The sequence below is a fragment of the Scyliorhinus torazame genome, chromosome 12 (assembly GCF_047496885.1).
Source record: "Scyliorhinus torazame isolate Kashiwa2021f chromosome 12, sScyTor2.1, whole genome shotgun sequence".
NCBI classification, from domain to species: domain Eukaryota; kingdom Metazoa; phylum Chordata; class Chondrichthyes; order Carcharhiniformes; family Scyliorhinidae; genus Scyliorhinus; species Scyliorhinus torazame.
In genome coordinates, this window is record NC_092718.1 from 229214614 (window position 1) to 229226626 (window position 12013).

At 49.8% G+C, this 12013-nt stretch overlaps 1 protein-coding gene across 1 annotated transcript in view; it reads left to right on the forward strand.

Moving 5' to 3' along the window:
- LOC140387050 (integrin alpha-E-like) overlaps positions 1–12013 on the forward strand; it is a 434586-nt gene that overhangs the window by 102949 nt on the left and 319624 nt on the right. The window contains exon 7 of the mRNA XM_072470061.1: positions 4584–4655. Coding sequence (XP_072326162.1) covers positions 4584–4655 — 72 coding nt within the window. The remainder of the gene's footprint in view (positions 1–4583; positions 4656–12013) is intronic.

The following is a 12013-nucleotide window of genomic DNA, read 5'->3' on the forward strand; positions in this document are numbered from 1 at the left end:
ATGTAAGACCATGATTCAACGTCTTCATTTTCGACAACAAGTTCTTCATCCAGACACACGGAACAGCCATGGGTACCAAATTCGCACCTCAATATTCCAACATCTTCATGCACAAGTTTGAACAAGACCTCACCGCACAGTACCTTCAACCAACGTTACACACCAGATACATTGATGACATTTTTTGTGCCCGATGCGGAGCCAGGCTGAACAGGTAAATCCCACGAGAGCCCCAAATCGGACACCGTGCTGGGTTGATCACGAACAACCCGACTCGCTCCGTCCGGATCGACTGGATCTTGCCCTCACTGGGTGTGATGCAGATAATGATTTTCAAATGAATCATTTGACTCATTAAATACCCGGATGCTGCTTTCACCTGGGAGTCAACGGCTGCACCTGCGAGAACTCGACTGGGTACAGTCCAGAAATATGTGTTATGGGCCAGGGTTGAGAGAACCGCAAAGTGTATCATGGAGTTCACCTGACTCACAACATTTAATAGATTGTTGTTATGGGGAACACACTGGCTTACTCTGCAGGTGTGATGCAACAGAGATCTACAGTACATTTAAGGGCAGCACGGTAGCATTGTGGGCAGCATAATTGCTTCACAGCTCCAGGGTTCCAGGTTCGATTCCGGCTTGGGTCACTGTCTGTGCGGAGTCTGCACATCCTCCCCGTGTGTGTGTGGGTTTCCTCCGGGTGCTCAGGTTTCCTCCCACAGTCCAAAGATGTGCAGGTTAGGTGGATTGGCCATGATAAATTGCCCTTAGTGTCCAAAATTGTCCTTAGTGTTGGGTGGGGTTACTGGGTTATGGGGACAGGGTGAAGGTGTTGACCTTGGGTAGGGTGCTCTTTCCAAGAGCCGGTGCAGACTCGATGGGCCGAATGGCCTCCTTCTGCACTGTAAATTCTATGATTTAAATTAAAACAAGGTTTATTTATGAAACCAGTTAACACTTTATAAACCCACAGTAAACATCTTAACAACTATCAACACCAATAAATCCCCAAAGAATATAGTACGCTATAAGTAACTCTTAATCTTTTCTTGCAACATCCATAAGACACAAAAATAACCCTTTTTACAGAAAGATATCAGGTTTAACTTCTCTACTGGGAACAGTTACCACTTTCAAATCACCAAATGAATATTCCCCAACCTGCAGAGATTCACACGCATCCTGCTGTGACTGCAGCTTCTCAAAAACTAAAACAAAACCAAACACACCCTGTAGCAAAAAGCCTAAAACGAAAGTAAAAGCAGACAGACAGCCCAGCTCCACCCACACTCTGACATCACTGATAAACACCCATTTCTTAAAGACACACCCACTACAGCTATTTTTATAGACACCCATTTCTTAAAGGTACTCTCACATGACACATGGACCAGGCATGATGGCATCTCGGGTGGTCTCTCAGGAACAGAGTCTCTTCCCGGAGGTTCCAATCTGTATAGCCTCTAATAGAAGAATTTGAACGCTCCGTTCACCTTACTTGGTCCTTTATCTGCCTAATTTCCCTCACTGCTGCCTGTCACCTCAACTGGTGTGCAAGCAGCCTCCTGGCCTTTTCTCCTTGTTCGTAGAATATACCCCTGATCCTGGACAGTTGCCTACCGCTGTCCTTGTTGATATCAGATAGAACTCCATCTGGAGTTTCTTTCTCCTTTAATAGATCTCATACAGGAGACTCCGAGTACCTCCTAACTACTGCTAAGATGGCTTCCACCTATAATTGGCAGCAGATTTGTCAGGTGGGCACTGGAAACCTGTAGTATGAGGCACTCGGTAATTATCCAGAGGTATTCCAGGAGGGCCTGGGCAAGGTAAAGGGAGCCAAGGCACCCATCGACATAGACCGAGAAGTTCAGCCCAGACACTTCAGAGCACGGCTGATTCCTTACACCATACTCGCTAAGGTAGATGTTGAATTGTGGTGCCTGGAAGACCTGGGCATCATACACTCAGTGCGATTTGCTGAGTGGGTCGCACTCGTAGTACCAGTAATAAATTTGGACAAGTCTGTTCGCCTCTGTGGGGACTACAAACTAACTGCGAACAAGGCATCCCACCTGGACCGTTACCCTATGTTTTGTGTAGATGACCTATATGCGAAACTGGTTGGAGAATGCTTCTTTACAAAACTTGATATGAGCCAATCATATCTGCAATTGGAACTGGACTCTGTATCTAGGAGGTATGCGACTATAAACACCCACAGGGTGCTACTCAAATATACTGGCCTCCCATTCTGGGTTCTCTTCAGCTCCTGCAATCTTTCAAAGGGTGATGGAAGGCATACTTCATGGACCACGCAAGGTGCCGGCGTATTTAGGCGATGTGCTCATTACAGGGACCACCGCAAAGGAGCATAGGGATAATTTAGAGGACGTCCTCAGACGATTCTCCCAGGTTGGCACCCACGTGAAAAGAGGCAAATGCATTTTTAGAGCGAAAGCTGTGACACACTTGGGGTGGACAAAGATGGCCTGCACCCTGTGGAGGCAAAGGCTCAGACCATAAAAGGGGCCCCAACTCTAAGGACTACCATTGAACTAAGGTCATTTTTAGACTTCGTAAATTACAACGGGAAATTCATTGCAAATTTCGCCACTCTGTTGCACCTCTGCACATCTTGTTAAAGAAGAACCAAAAGAACGCCTGGCATATTCCGCAGGAGAAGGCATTCGGTGGAGTGGAGGCATTTTTTATCCTCCGAACTACACACATTATGACCCAACACGGCCTCTCTTCCTCATATGTGATGCTTCCCCCGATGCCATCGGCTGGTGCTGTCCCATAGATGGGTCAATGGCACACCAGGCAACTACACATGACTCGCTCGATGTTCCCATTGAATCCAAGCTACCAGACATGGCTTGGTGCCAGCATCTTCATTTTTGAAGCCCCTGGGTAACCACTGCGTAAGTCCTTCAGGATCAATTCCTGGCCTGGCAGTGGGATGACCACACGTACTCCCCACAGGAGGATGCCACCTTCAACACTCAGTTCCTGTAGTTTTTGGAACGGATGCTCCAGACAGTGAAGCGTGTAGAAGCAGACCAAGGGCTTTCTGGACATGCGACTGGTGAGATTCTTTTTTAACTATAGGAGCACGCCACATGTTACAACAGAGCTACTGATTAGCCAACACCTCAGAACCTGATTCAGCCTGACTTTCTCAAACCTGGTCAGGAAAGTAGAGCTGCAGCAAGACTTGCAGTGAAGGTATCATGGCCACAGGACGCCAGGGCGGGATTTTCAACTGGGGGCCACAGTTTATGTCAACATTTGGAAGATGATGCCCACTGGCTCTCAAGGGTCATATTGGAGAAAGCAGGGCCTGTATCAAAAAGGGTTAAGGTCCAAGGAAAGGCCCTTCATAAACACATGGACCACCGAATGAAGCAAGCACGAGAGACGCCCGACCAGGGACGTCGATACCTCCGCCGAACTAGGAACAACTCCTGAACCAAGAAGTGCAACCAACCATGGCCCAACACCTGGGTATCATCAGGACGAAGATGACCACGGCTCAGAGATGGACATCAAGGTGTCTGCACAGATATACGATGCCATGTCCAGGATCAAAATCCCAGCAATAACCCTCTGGAGATCCTGTAGAAAAAGCCGGTCCACAAATTGTGACACACCACTCGACCCATATGCACCGCAGGCGGAGGCACAGCCACGTGCGAAGCGGCACAGAAGGCCTCTACAGATGATTGCAGAGGAGGAACTTTGGGGGGAGAAGGGTGTGATGACCCCCACGAGACCCACAGGGAAACCGTTATTGATCCCCCGTCTAAAGGGCGTTGCCAAGTGGGAAGATAATTCAATTTTTAATAGTATTACGGGCTTCTCCAGTAATGGACGGAGGCCCACTCAGCTGGATCTTGTAAGATTCAGCATAAAAGCCGGCCCGAACAGGTACCAGCATGATGATTGTCCCCATGGGGATTGTGAAGTGTACATAGTTCACTGCCATGGGCAGACTGTGTGTTACCTAAAATAAGTTCTATGTTCTCCCTACCGCTGAAAGTGGGAAACTTGCAAGTGGTGGCCTTCCCAATCGTATCTTCCACTCATAGTGTTGAGAAGTGCCTTGGAAGGTTTTACCAGATTATAGGCTCCATATAGGTTGTTGTTATGCTGGTAAGTATTGCACATTGGCCGGAATTCACCAGCTGTTGCAATTTACTTTCCCCGCTGGCAGCACGTCCCGCTCGCAGGTTTGCTGGTGGCGTGGGGTGGCTTCAATGGCAAGCTGCGTGAAGAGAGAGTCCCACCAACAAGAAACCTGTGGCTGGGGTTCCATAGAAGCCAGCCCATAGTTTGCTGCAATTGCACGAGGGGAAGCAACTAGGGGAGAAGGAAGTTCCATAAATTAAGAAACTGGTAAAGGACATACTGCGACAGCCGAAAGGGGCAATGCAAAGTGGGAAGATAATTCATGAAGTTCACATGAGCAAAAATTGTTTAAAATAGAAATTGAAACTCTGAGGAATTTGTGGAGGAATTTGTTCTTTGCTTGAAGGGTCGGTACTGACTATAATATGGTTGTGATCATTTCAGAAATACCCAAGCAAAGCAACAAGAACAGCAACAACAACAATGAGATGGAAGAGAAAGATGATGAATTCCCAGGTAACAGCCGAATGATTAACTCAGTAAGAAGTCTTACAACACCAGGTTAAAGTCCAACAGGTTTGTTTCAAACACTAGCTTTCGGAGCACTGCTCCTTCCTCAGGCTCCTTCATTCACCTGAGGAAGGAGCAGTGCTCCGAAAGCTAGTGTTTGAAACAAACCTGTTGGACTTTAACCTGGTGTTGTAAGACTTCTTACTCTGCTCACCCCAGTCCAACGCCGGCATCTCCACATAATGATTAACTGTCAGCTTGCTGGCGCTTGTCGCATGTTATAAAGGGCCAGTCACTACTTCATCTTTGCAGTAAACACTCTGACTTAAAGCCAAATAAACCTCAACACTGGCTTGATTACTATTATGGGCGACACGGAGCACAGTGGGTACCACTGTTGCTTCACAGCTCCAGGATCCCAGGTTCAATTAGAATTTAGAATCTTTACAGTGCAGAAGGAGGACATTCGGCCCAGCGAGTCTGCACCAGCCCTTGGAAAGAGCACCTTATCTCCACCCTATCCCCATAATCCAGTAACCCCACCTAACCTTTTGGGACACTGAGGGCAATTTAGCATGGCCAATCCACCTAACCTGCACATCTTTGGACTGTGGGTGGAAACCGGAGCACCCGGAGGAAACCCACACAGACACGGGGAGAATATGCAGACTCCACACAGACAGTGGCCCAAACTGGGATTCGAACCCGGAACCCTGGAGCTGTGAACCAACAGTGCTAACCACTGTGCTACCGTGCCGCCCGGCTTGGGTCACTGTCTGTGCGGAGTCTGCACGTTCTCCCTGTGTCTGCGTGGGTTTATCCGGGTGCTCCAGTTTTCTCCCATAAGTCCCGAAAGATGTGGGGCGGGATTCTCCGACCCCCCGCCAGGTCGAAGAATCCCCGGGGGGCGGCGTGAATCCTGCCCCTGCCGTCTGCCAAATTCTCCGGCGCCGGAGTTTTGGCGGGGGTAGGAATCGCAGCGCGCCGGTCGGCGGCTGCTGGCAGCGGCCCCTGTGGTGATTCTCCGGCCCACGTTCGGTGGGTCTCGCCGGCGTAAATCACAACAGGTCCTTACCGGCGGGACCTAGCTCCACGGGCGGCTTGCAGAGTCCTCGGGGGGGCGCGAGGGAATCTGGCCCCAGGGGGTGCCCCCACGGTGGCCTGGCCCACGATCGGCCCCACGCGGGCCTGTGCCATGGGGGCACTCTTTCCCTCCGCACCGGCCGCTGTCAAAATCCGCCACGGCCGGTGCGGAGAAGAACCCCCCAGCGCATGCGCTGGGATGATGCCAGCACACGCTGACGCTACCGCGCATGCGGCAACTCGCGCCGGCCGGCGGAGGCCCTTTGCCGCCGGTTGGGGTGGCGCCAAGTTCTTCTGCGCCAGCTGGCGTGGCGCCAAACACTGGCACTGGCCTCGCCCCTGAAGTTGCGGAGGATCCGCACCTTCGGGGCAGCCCGACGCAGGAGTGGTTCAGGCCACTCCTCGGCGCTGGATTGGCCCGCCCCACCGGTTCGCAGAGAATCCCGCCTGTGTTGTTAGGTAAATTGGACATTCTGAATTCTCCCTCTGTGTATCTGAACAGGTGCTGGAAAGTGGCGACTCGGGGATTTCCACAGTAACTTCATTGCAGTGTTAATGTGAACCTACTTGTGACAATAAACATTATTATTATAATAACATTAATCCGCGACAGCAACTTAAGCAATTAAGATTCTGGCCATGATCTACCAGCCTTGTTGCGCCACACTTGGGATACGTCAAGGCCAGTAAACCTCACAAGAAACCTTTCATGACATTTACTGGCCTCATCATGCCTCACGAGATTTAACGGGTTCTCACGAGGCGTCACAATCTGGATCCCACCCACAATGGGGCCTAAATCTACGTATTCAATTGCGTAGTCAGGCTCACTTGAATCAACTCTCGTCAGAGTTACCCGAGGAGTGGGATCTAACCCCTGTGCCTCAGAGACTCCAAGCGAGCGCCGTTTAGCACTGGGTTCCATCAACATGGACCAGGCATATCTGGGAGGGTCTCCCAGGTGATCGGGGGCCCCTGGGTGATCAGGCTCTGGGCAAGATTGTACACTGGCACCCCTGGTGCCACCTAGGCACTGTGGCACTCCCAGCCGGGCACCCTGGCAGTGTCACCTGGGTGCCATACTGGCACTGCCAGGGTGCCCAGGTAGTACTGCCAGCCTGGTAGGGACTTTCCCAGGGTGTTCAGGTGGCATTTTGCCTGCATTGGGGATCAGACGTGGGGGTGCCCTGCCCTTATGAGGTAGGGTTCTGGGGGCTTGATGGCCCCCTTTCGGTGAGTGGGGCATTGGGAGGGTCTGTACACTCTGTGGGGCATCTGGAGATCGAGGTGCCATTTAAAAATGATGCCCAATCTCTTCCTACACTGGTGAGCAAAGCTCGTTAGTGCAGGACATGGGACTAAGTGCAGCCTCGGTGGGACCTTGCTCACTCAGGACCCGAAATGAAGCAGAATCCCGTTTAATGGCGGGATAGTTTTCAGCGCTGCTAGCGCTGGGGGACCGGAAAATCCTGCCCTGTGTTCTGCTGGAGATGAATCGCCCTTGCACTGGGAGCTGGTGCCAAAGACCATTCCCTATCCCTTGCCTTGCAATTTTACCTGCACCAATTCTCACCCAAGTGAATCATAGAACATTGAAAAATACAGCTCAGAACAGGCCCTTCGGCCCACGATGTTGTGACGAAGCTTTGTCCGAGATTAATCATAGATTATCATAGAATTTACAGTGCAGAAGGAGGCCATTCGGCCCATCGAGTCTGCACTGGCTCTTGGAAAGAGCACCCTACCCAAGGTCAACACCTCCACCCTATCCCCATAACCCAGTAACTCCACCCAACACTAAGGGCAATTTTGGACACTAAGGGGCAATTTATCATGGCCAATCCACCTAACCTGCACATGAAATGAAATGAAATGAAAATCACTTATTGTCACAAGTAGGCTTCAAATGAAGTTACTGTGAAAAGCCCCTAGTCGCCACATTCTGGCGCCTGTTCGGGGAGGCTGGTACGGGAATTGAACCGTGCTGCTGGCCTCCCTTCAAAGCCAGCGATTTAGCCCTGTGCTAAACAGCCCCTTCTTTGGACTGTGGGAAGATAAACATCTTTGGACTGTGGGAGGAAACCGGAGCACCCGGAGGAAACCCACGCACACACGGGGAGGATGTGCAGACTCCGCACAGACAGTGACCCAAGCCGGAATCGAACCTGGGACCCTGGAGCTCTGAAGCAATTGTGCTATCCACAATGCTACCGTGCTGCCCTTAAGAACAAATTAATCTACATTATATCATTCTACCGTAATCCATGTACCTATCCAATAGCTGCTTGAAGGTCCCTAATGTTTCCGACTCAACCACTTCCACAGGCAGTGCATTCCATGCCCCCACTACACTCTGGGTAAAGAACCTACCTCTGATATCCCCCCTATATCTTACACCATTCACCTTAAATTTATGTCCCCTTGTAATGATTTGTTCCACCCGGGGAAAAAGTCTCTGACTGTCTACTCTATCTATTCCCCTGATCATCTTATAAACCTCTATCAAGTTGCCCCTCATCCTTCTCCGTTCTAATGAGAAAAGGCCTCGCACCCTCAACATTTCCTCGTAAGACCTACTCTCCATTCCAGGCAACATCCTGGTAAATCTCCTTTGCACCTTTTCCAAAGCTTCCACATCCTTCCTAAAATGAGGCGACCAGAACTGCACACAGTACTCCAAATGTGGCCTGACCAAGGTTTTGTACATCTGCATCATCACCTCACGGCTCTTAAATTCAATCCCTCTGTTAATGAACGCGAGCACACCCATAGGCCTTCTTCACAGCTCTATCCACTTGAGTGGCAACTTTCAAAGATGTATGAACATAGACCCCAAGATCTCCCTGCTCTTCCACATTGCCAAGGACCCTACCGTTAACCCTGTATTCCGCATTCATATTTGTCCTTCCAAAATGGACAACCTCACACTTTTCAGGGTTAAACTCCATCTGCCACTTCTCAGCCCAGCTCTGCATCCTATCTATGTCTCTTTGCAGCCGACAACAGCCCTCCTCAATATCCACAACTCCACCAGTCTTCGTATCGTCTGCAAATTTACTGACCCACCCTTCAACTCCCTCATCCAAGTCATTAATGAAAATCACAAACAGCAGAGGACCCAGAACGGATCCCTGTGGTACGCCACTGGTAACTGGGATCCAGGCTGAATATTTGCCATCCACCACCACCCTCTGACTTCTATCGGTTAGCCAATTCGTTATACAACTGGCCAAATTTCCCACTATCCCATTCCTCCTTACTTTCTACATAAGCCTACCATGGGGAACCTTATCAAATGCCTTACTAAAATCCATGTACACTACATCCATTGCTTTACCTTCATCCACATGCTTGGTCACCTCCTCAAAGACTCCAATAAGACTTGTAAGGCAAGACCTACCCCTCACAAATCCGTGCTGACTATCCCTAATCAAGCAGTGTCTTCCAGATGCTCAGAGATCCTAGTAATTCCCAGGGTTATCCCTATTCCCTTTTTTGAACAGGGGCACGACATTCGCCACTCTCCAATCCCCTGGTACCACCCCTGTTGACAGTGAGGATGAAAAGATCATTGCCAACGGCTCTGCAATTTCATCTCTTGCTTCCCATAGAATCCTTGGATATATCCCGTCAGGCCCGGGGGACTTGTCTATCCTCAAGTTTTTCAAAATGCCCAACACATCTTCCTTCCTAACAAGTATTTCCTTGAGCTTACCAGCCTGTTTCACAATGTCCCCTCCAACAATATGGACCCTCTCATTTGTAAATACTGAAGAAAAGTACTCGTTCAAGACCTCTCCTATCTCTTCAAACTCAATTCACAATCTCCCGCGACTGTCCTTGATCGGACCTACCCTCGCTCTAGTCATTCTCATATTTCTCACATATGTGTAAAAAGTCTTGGGGTTTTCCTTGATCCTACCCGCCAAAGATTATTCATGCCCTCTCTTAGCTCTCCTAATCCCTTTCTTCAGTTCTCTTCTGGCTATCTTGTATCCCTCCAACGCCCTGTCTGAACCTTGTTTCCTCAGCCTTACATAAGTCTCCTTTTTCCTCTTAACAAGACATTCAACCTCTCTTGTCAACCATGGTTCCCTCACTCGACCATCTCTTCCCTGCCTGACAGGGACATACATATCAAGGACACGTAGTACCTGTTCCTTGAACAAGTTCCACATTTCATTTGTGTCCTTCCCTGCCAGCCTATGTTCCCAACTTATGCACTTCAATTCTTGTCTGACAACATCGTATTTACCCTTCCCCCAATTGTAAACCTTGCCCTGTTGCACGCACCTATCCCACTGAGTGCTGAATTTGGTGCTTTTTGAGTGCGATAGTGAGAGTTTGTTGACCGAGGGAGTGCTGAATTTGGTGCTTTTTGAGTGCGATAGTGAGAGTTTGGTGACCGAGGCAGTGCTGAATTTGGTGCTTTTTGAGTGCGATAGTGAGAGTTTGGTGACCGAGGGAGTTAGGTGAGGAGGGAGTAAGGTGCTCCTTTCATTTTGTTTCCGACATTTCCGCAAAGAGTGTGAAGAGAGCCAGGAGTTTACAGGAAGTGTAGCTGACTGGGAGCAGAGTCGAAGGGCGGAGATCTAGTTAGTCCACACAGCAGCTATATTCTTTAAGGTAAGAGGGGATGGAGGCTAGGCCAGTTACATGCTCCTCCTGTAGGATGTGGGTGGTGAGGGATACCACCGGTGTCCCCGCTGACTATACCTGCGGGAAGTGCACCCAACTTCAGCTCCTCAAAGACCGTGTTAGGGAACTGGAGCTGAAGCTGGATGAACTTCGGATCATCTGGGAGGCAGAGGGGGTGATTGAGAAGAGTTACAGGGAGGTAACCACACCCAAGGTACAGGACAAGAATAGCTGGGTTACAGTCAGGGGGAAAAAAACAAACAGGCAGACAGTGCAGGGATCCCTCGTGGCCGTTCCCCTTCAAAACAAGTATACCGTTTTGGATGCTGTTGGGGGGGATGACCTACCGGGGGAAGGCCCTAGCGGTCAGGTCTCTGGCACGGAGTCTGGCTCTGGGGCTCAGAAGGGAAGGGGGGAGAATAGAAAAGCAATAGTTGTAGGAGATTCAATGGTTAGGGGAATAGATAGGAGATTCTGTGGTCGCGAGCGAGACTCCCGGAAGGTATGTTGCCTCCCGGGTGCCAGGGCCAGGGATGTCTCGGATCGTGTCTTCAGGATCCTTACGGGGGAGGGTGAGCAGCCAGAAGTCGTGGTGCACATTGGTACCAACGACATAGGTAGGAAAAGGGGTGTGGAGGTAATAAACAAGTTTAGGGAGTTAGGCTGGAAGTTGAAAGCTAGGACAGACAGAGTTGTCATCTCTGGTTTGTTGCCGGTGCCACGTGATAGCGAGGCTAGGAATAGGGAGAGAGTGCAGTTGAACACGTGGCTGCAGGAATGGTGTAGGAGGGAGGGCTTCAGGTATTTGGATAATTGGAGCGCATTCTGGGGAAGGTGGGACCTGTACAAGCAGGACGGGTTGCATCTGAACCAGAGGGGCACCAATATCCTGGGAGGGAGGTTTGCTAGTACTCTTCGGGAGGGTTTAAACTAATTTGGCAGGGGAATGGGAACCGGATTTGTAGTCCAGCAACTAAGGTAGCCGATATTCAGGACGCCAAAGCATGTAATGAGGCAGTGGGGAAGGGAACACTGACAAAGGAGAGTATTTGCAGGCACGGAGATGGGTTGAAGTGTGTATACTTCAACGCAAGAAGCATCAGGAATAAGGTGGGTGAACTTAAGGCATGGATCGGTACTTGGGACTACGATGTGGTGGCCATCACGGAAACTTGGATAGAAGAGGGGCAGAAATGGTTGTTGGAGGTCCCTGGTTATAGATGTTTCAATAAGATTAGGGAGGGTGGTAAAAGAGGTGGGGGGGTGGCATTATTAATTAGAGATAGTATAACAGCTGCAGAAAGGCAGTTCGAGGAGTATCACCCTATTGAGGTAGTATGGGTTGAAGTCAGAAATAGGAAAGGAGCAGTTACCTTGTTAGGAGTTTTCTATAGGCCCCCCAATAGTAACAGAGATGTGGAGGAACAGATTGGGAAACAGATTTTGGAAAGGTGCAGAAGTCATAGGGTAGTAGTCATGGGCGACTTTAACTTCCCAAATATTGAGTGGAAACTCTTTAGATCAAATAGTTTGGATGGGGTGGTGTTTGTGCAGTGTGTCCAGGAAGCTTTTCTAACACAGTATGTAGATTGTCCGACCAGAGGAGGGGCAATATTGGATTTAGTACTGGGTAATGAACCAGG